This window comes from Drosophila subpulchrella, chromosome 3R (genome assembly GCF_014743375.2).
Source record: "Drosophila subpulchrella strain 33 F10 #4 breed RU33 chromosome 3R, RU_Dsub_v1.1 Primary Assembly, whole genome shotgun sequence".
Lineage (NCBI taxonomy): Eukaryota > Metazoa > Arthropoda > Insecta > Diptera > Drosophilidae > Drosophila > Drosophila subpulchrella.
The window spans coordinates 1,768,186-1,775,992 of NC_050609.1; the positions used below are offsets into that span (position 1 = coordinate 1,768,186).

Sequence of the window (7,807 nt, forward strand, 5' to 3'; positions counted from 1 at the left end):
AACAAAAATGAATGCGCTCCGAAGCGCTCTACACTTTTTGTTTCGCTTTTCTTTATGAAATGTTTACCGAGGACAGGCAGGGAAATAAATGAAAAACGCCTCCAGGCCGAACAGGGCACATTAAAATTATAAATTTTCCGCAAGCAACAGAAAGGAACTGAAATAATATGAAAACAGCAATAAGTCAACAGTAAATCAATTGAAGAAACATTTTAACGCGATTCAATTTTGATTTATGCGCAAACGAAATGACTCGCCGTCACTCAGGACCAGCCGGTACATTCTCAAAGTATATAATTGCCAATTGATAGCGTTTTACGAGCCAGCAAACATCCTCTTGGCCAACGTCATCAGACGAATCGATTTGATCATTGACTTGTCTGTCTATTTCCGCTCAGACTGGTCCATCGGTATTAAAACTTATTTGCCAACCTGTCGACCATCTTGCATCCGAGATTAGATCTTTTCCAACAGATAGTTTTTCAATTTAAATATTTTTAAATTTACCTATAGATAGGGGTGTGCTAGTGCTTTGAAAACACTTTGAAATTTAATTTCAGGTGCCTAAAAATATGCAACAATATATTTTAAAGTCAGAAAAAAAACATTTTACGCAGCATACTTTTACACACCTGAAATAAAAAATATAAGGGATTTCAATTATTACTATAAGTATATTATAATTATAGTACTTCTGTCGATGTCTTTATATTAAATATTTTATCATAAGCTGGACTTTTATTTGCACTATATTTAAGCTAACACTGAAGGGACTGGTATTTATGCCTATTCATTGGCACTAAATCAGATGGCTGAATGGATGTTTGCCCATTAAATCAGATGGCTGGCAAATATTAAAAATGTGATTATACTTAAACAAGCACTGCGTCCTCTTTAAGCCAAGTGGGTTTTAAGTGCCGCGATGCACATTTAGTGAGCTGTTGCTGCAGGTGGCAGGAAAGAAAGCCACTAACTTAATTGCAAGTTTCACAGAGCCCCTGGAGGAAAAGGCCACAACTTTAGTTACTGCGTCTTTGGGTTGCAACTTTGCGCAATTTAGTGGCAGTGGTTGTGGCATGTGGCCGCTCAGCTCAAGAAAGTGAGTAAAAATAATCGTGTAATAAAAATCCATCAACTTGAAATAATAATTTTGTTATTGCACAAAAAATATTCGTTAGGGTATTTAATAAAAAATTATTATAAAATATTATATCCTTACAAATATTTATTTAAAGTTTAGCAGAAACATGTAACACAAATTAAGATAATTTGTTGCATTTAAAATTTTTTCAGTACTCTGATAAAAATTCGTCAACTTGAAAGTTATTATTTTATTTTCCACACACCAGTTATCTTTTAAGTCTTTAATAAAAGGGTGTCTATCTCGTAACAAATTCAAAACATTTCTTTTAGCACAAACTTGTAACTTATTTTGAGCCTTTCATTCTAAGCATAACTTCCCTAATTCCATTTGAAACTAGGTTTATACTTTATAACTTGTTGAGAAAAATAACACGACATACATACTTCGACTTTTGTTTGTTTTTAAATAAACCCTTTAATGAACACAGCATTTCTGTGCTTTACAAATAGCTTGTTACTTTACAAAGCACATTTAAGGCCTTAAAAAGGGTTAACCGATTGGTTTCGCCCGTTCACCTTGACTGAGCCCCAGGATGAAGCTTTGCCGGGTAAGTTTGGGAAACTGCTTGAGGGAACTTTGCCACCCGACCAGAAAACACACTGCAATGGCAAACAATGCATCATTTGCGCCCTGCACAATGCATAAATTAAGCTGCTAAGTAAGCGTAACGAGACAGCTCCTCGCCGCCATCCTCCAGCGTCCTTGTTCCTGTGGATGAAAGCCACAACCTCATCCTTATTCTCGGGCGAGACAATGTGGACGCGAAACCCGCTCTGATGAATGTCACAGCGGTGCAAATGCGTCTGGAATTTTGAGAACCATGAGTACAGTCAACAAGAAGTTTATTGCCTGCTTGCAATGACAAATAGTATAAAACATTTATAGACATGTAAAAAAAAGATATTTGAAGTTTTAAATATCTCAAGCTATCTTATAAAGATATACATACACCACCCTATTATACCCCTTCAATTCACTAAAAATATTCAATCCAGTTTCAAATATTTCTGAATTTTGAAACCGAACTAAACTAATCTACAACTAAAATTTTCACCGTGTAGTTATCTTCTCTCATGAGCATCAGTTGAATCCTGGGTTTGTCGTGTATATTCGAGAATTTATTGCTCCCTCGCTTTAATGAGCAGCTAACTACATCTACAAGCGCATAAACAGTCCTTAGAGGCATAGCCTCTCGAATATCTGGAACAATAATAAAATATTTTTAAGGCTCTTATAATTGTTTTCTACTGAAAATAAATTTTTTCAAGATTTTACATATACAATTTTTAATTTATTATTCCCATGACGCTCTTTCATTGTTTTAAATGCTTTTCGTGTTCAAACGCTGTTGATCCTAGCCTATGTTAAAGAGAACAACAATAATTTTCAGATCGCACGGATTGCTTGAAAATATAAGTTTATTGCTTAAATTTATTTGAGTTTTAAATCTTTAGAGAATACATTTAATAGCTCAGCTTCTTTGCTGTTGATTATAAAAGTCCAAGGTTCATAATGCAAATCTTTTTCATCTACAAAAAAAGCGATTTGAGATTTAGTCAACTTTAGCTTTCCGTGGAGAAGGAAGGAAAATCTAAAATGTCTCCGGTTTTAACATTATTCGGTATATTTCTCATCTCATCTATCGCGAAAAGATCAAGCGCAGATATTCCAGAATGCAAATACAGAGAAACTATCGATATCTCGCGCTATAAAAAATTGAACGACACTTATGTATATGAAGGTCTGGAAATTCCCGCTAATTTGACTGGGGAGTACAGTTTTCGGGAACTTTCGGATGGATCCAAAGTGTCGGCTAACAAACATTTAAGGGCCTGTATCTGCAAAGATAGGCCCTGCATCCGGATCTGCTGTGCCCACAAGGATATTTTGGCCAATGGGGAGTGTAGTGATGGCCTCAAAAAGGAGATTTCTCTAAGAATGTTGAACCTAACATTTGATGATATCATACAGACGGACCCCAATATTACGGAGCTTAGAAAGATGCCCCAATACAATTCTACTAAAATGATCGTCTTAAGGGAACACTTTCAACCCTGCGACGAGGTTCTTGGTTTAAAGACAAATGAATACACTATGTTAAAGGTTTGATTACAATGTTCCAACTGCCTCCCTGCCTAATTCAAATCTTTATAGGATGGATCCATACTTCTCCACCCCACCGCCGAGATGTTGAGCAACGACCAATACTGTCTCTTTCCCCAAACTTATTCGGACTTTCCGGAGATCTTATGGGTTGTTAACCGAATGTGCGTAACAAGATACATTCCGGCTACATTCGGGAGTAAGGATACTTATGGGCTGATACTTTTCTAAATTTTTAGTATTCTGTTACTTCTCAATTTTTAGTTTCTATAATATCGCTAGTATGCTTCATCTTGACTATGGCAGTGTATTTGTATGTTAAGAAGCTCCGGAACTTACTTGGAAAGTGTCTTATATCCTGTCTATTCTGTTTGTTCTTGGAGTACCTCATCTGGACCCTAAATAAAATAAACTTATTATATATGGTTTGCACTCTAGTAGGTTAGTAATTGAATTTTTATTCGGATAGTGTCTTAACTTACATTGATCTTGTTTATAATATTAATCTCTTTTAGCATATTCTCGATACTTTTTGTCGATGGCATCAAATTTGTGGTTCGCGGTAATCAGCTATTATTTAAGGAAACTTTTCACTTCCCTGAATCGCCATGAGCCACGTAATGCATTCTTAAAGTACAGCGCATTTGTTTGGATCTCGGCTGCTATTCCCACAGGAGTAATTTATATAATGAACCAGATTTGGGGAGAGGATCCCCAAAAACGGTACTTGACGCCCCTGGTTGGATTTGTAGGATGCGTTATGCAAAGTGGGTTTGATATTAAAGTTGTATCTAGATAGTTAGGACTAATTAAGAGTGACCTATTTTGTTCCGTCCACAGACTGGGGCTCGGCTTACTGGATCTTTATAAATGGCCCGATTTTGATCTTGACCACCTTCAGTTCAATCATGTTCATCCTGACAGCCATCCACATTTGGAGAGTAAAGAGGGAGGTCAAAAGGTTCGCCAAACAAAACGAGAGAACGAGGCCCTTTCTCGATATCGATATCCAGACGTATGTACGAACTGATCTTTTTAGAATTAATGCGTATCTCATATACCAATCTCAGTTACCTGCAGTTTCTTCGGCTCTTTGTCATAATGGGCGTATCTTGGCTTCTGGACAAAATTACGTCTTTGGTGGAGGACTTCCATTACTTGCTGGGTACCATCATTATAGATATATCCGTTTATTTAAACTCCGGCTTTGGTATAATCATATTTGTGCTGCTTATCCTCAAGGCCAGCACACTTGAACTGCTAATGAATAGGTAAGTTCCACTTGATACTGTCTCTGGGCCCGAGTAACCTTTTTGCTGTCCAAGCAGAATTCGAGGAGGTCGGAAAAAGCCGGTTCAAAGGACCCCAATAAGGCGGCGTACCATTCATTAAAAATTATAAATACTAAGAACCAAAAAAACATTTTAAGCTACATCTCACAAGAAATGTATTTCCAATTGTCAATTATGTTTCTTGTAAAAAAATCCCCGCAGCACAAGAGCTTGGCCCGTTGTGGTAGGTCACAATTCTTTTGAATTTCGCTGCACAAACATCCTGCCCCCTATAAATGTAATACCCGAAATCTATGCCAACGCCATTTGTCTTATCGCTATCTAAGCAAGTGCTATGCCTGCGACTTTGGCAGCCACTCAATTTGCATAATTTTGTGTTAATTGAAAAAGTTTTGTTGGTGGCCAACGAATTTATTGCCCGGCAGCTGGGTTGGCAAACTGCTTAAAATAAGTCCTGCGAGTGATGTGATTAATAATGTAATTGAAACGCCCGTGGGGATATTTTGGCCAGGATCAAGTCGAGGGCCGATGGTCTATTTAGGCTGAAAACATGGCCAAAATGACAGCCTAGGAGACGTGCGAGCATTCGACCAACACGCGCAGAGTTATGCTGTTGACTTTGCTTACAAATCCACTACACAGAAAAATATAATAATAAGAGAGGAATATTATTAGGAAATAAAAATATTTGTTTTTGAGTTTATATAGTTTAAAATATTTCTAGTGATCACAGAAACTGCTTGCATCGAATAAAAATATATACCTGTATTATATTTTCAATTTTGTACTTTGAAGTGTAGGGTATTTTTTTCCAGTGTGGTCCTGGTCGCCAGTTGGTGGGCACGTGTTAGGCGGTGGATGGGGTGATTCTTGGGGTTTGGGCCATGTCATACTGTGGTTTTATATTTCATGACACAAGAAGCCAAAAACAAAAAACAACAACAAAGGCGTCAGCAAATTGCTTACACTTACACTTTTTGGGCCCGCACATTTTATTTAATTTGATGATTTCATTAAACAAATTGCCCAGCGACAAGTTCTTTCCCCCTTCTTAGTTTTAACTCGAATGGCTGAGTGTGCGTGGGTGGGCGGATTAAGGCCATTACGAATAGTGTTGCCTAAGTTTGGGCGTCGGTAAAAGCCATGTTAATAAATGTTATCTTTATTTGTTAAGCACAATTTTCAATTTAATGTTATAATATTTTGGTGTGCTGAAATTGTAAAATTTAATCCTCAACTTATAACTTTTTATTATAAATAACAATAATTATAAATAAATAATTTATATATAATTTTAAAGGGGGCACAAACTTCACTTTCATTAACTTGGCAAGTTTATAATTTTTAATAACAAGATTGCTATTCAATAAGATTTAAAGATTAATAATTTGTAATTTATTAGATTAATATAAAATAAAGTAAACTGAATCAATTCAGTTCATTTTGGATACCTTAAAACATTTTATTACTATCCCCTAAACTTTATTTTGTATATGAACAAAAAATAAAATGTATAACCTATTCATTATGCATAGGCGCTTATTAAATAAACAAAACCTACAAGTACCCAATTTAATAAACCAATAGTTTAATTAAATTTTATTTTTAACCTAAGTAAAAAATGGCTAAAACGACAGCACCGAAATGAGAAGGCTTGAATCCACCGAGAAGCTAAAGAAGAAACAATTAAAATTGGCCTAGGCAGAGGTCGGACAGACGTAAAGGGAGGCACTACCCTGCGCGGAGGAGACACTGATTTCAGCCATCGCCGAATGACCTTCATCTTCATCAATTCGAATCCTTTTCGCGCATACAAAAAAAGGAGTCTCGTCCTTGAGTTTCACTTATTCAGGCCACTGTGTCTCCTGGCATTTTGGCTTCACAAGTAATCTGCTTTAATGCTTTCCATTATCGTTCGCTGTGGTTTTCGTCCTTTCACGCCCATCTGTGAGTGTTTGCCTTTGCTTGTCTGCGTTGTGGGGTGTGGGCGTGTGCTGGGGGGTGTTGTTGTGTTTAGAAAGTCGGCTATGTGATGTTTGCTGTTCCGTTTCCGTTTTGCCGACACATGAAATTTACAACACGCGACTTGCCATTTCAGACAGTAAATTTTTTGGCCACCTGTGTGAGTGTCTCGTTTCATTTTGTGTGGGTTTGTCTCGGCGTCTAAGTGTGCTTGTGTGTGTGCCTGGGGGCGTAACATTTAGCGGTATCCTATGCTTGTGTTGGGCTTACACTTAGACAAATCCGTTATCAAAACACATCCAAAATCAATTAGTTTAAAAAACATGTAGGAGGGTATCATCAACTTATGTTAACGTTCTAGGACTTCGCTTTCATAACAAATATTGACTTTGATTAAGAGGTTGGGAAATTTAAATGATATATTATAATTGACAATTTTTTGTATTAAATAAGTATAAATTTTTTGAAACCTTAAAACCTTACGTGTTAAGGATAATTTCTCATTAAGATTAAGGGTTGAAGAAAATGCGACTATTTTCTGCTGAGTTATTTAAATTGTTTAAATTGTTATTTAAAAAAAAAAATATTTGAACATTAAAAATGATAGTTAATTAATAAATAAATAATAAATAAGATTATAAGATAGTGCGTTCTTACTTACGCATTCCTTAAGTAAAATTTCCAATTTTCAAAGCCAAGAATCAGTGGCCTAAAAATAATGTTTAAATATTTGAGCAAAAATATGTATTATTTGTATTAAAGTTACTTTAACAGATATTAAATCAGACAGTAAATTTAGAAAATAATATTTATTTTTCTCCGTGCAGGATCTAGCGTTGACTGTCGCTTTATCTTTGCTGTCGACGCCCTTTGTGCAAGTGTACTTTGCTCGAAATTTACTGCAGTGCCAAAGTTTTCAGCAAAATTACGGCCATAAAGTAGCAGTCAGCAGAAGGTGGCCACCACAATAACGTGGCCGTAATTAAAGGTATCCTGCTGAACATAATTTCAGCAACATTCCGCCCACCTATAGCTTATCAAAAGCCGAACTCGCCGCTTCTCGGGCATTATATAAGTAGCTGTTTTACGACGACCTCGTCGGCGAACTGCTTAAGAATTCCGGACAGGAAAGGTCAGCAAACACGGGCCTGTGATAAGACCCGGCATTTGTCAGTCCCACAAAGATCACATCGCAGGAATACGTGACACTGAGGCCGGCGTGCTGCTGGAATTCTGGTCTCTCGGAATGTGGTTGTAAGCGCTGGCTAATCTGGTTCAAAAGTCTATGCAAATTCCAATCAATATT

The 7,807-nt window shown here is 36.6% G+C and overlaps 1 protein-coding gene across 1 annotated transcript; it reads left to right on the plus strand.

Moving 5' to 3' along the window:
* Positions 1 to 2,740: 2,740 nt before the first annotated feature.
* Positions 2,741 to 4,522, plus strand: LOC119551751 (probable G-protein coupled receptor Mth-like 12). Its single transcript, XM_037861281.1, has 6 exons — positions 2,741 to 3,247; positions 3,299 to 3,446; positions 3,512 to 3,688; positions 3,763 to 4,014; positions 4,088 to 4,262; positions 4,318 to 4,522. Exons 1-6 carry the CDS (start codon positions 2,741 to 2,743, stop codon positions 4,520 to 4,522), a joined length of 1,464 nt encoding a protein of 487 aa, XP_037717209.1.
* Positions 4,523 to 7,807: the final 3,285 nt, after the last annotated feature.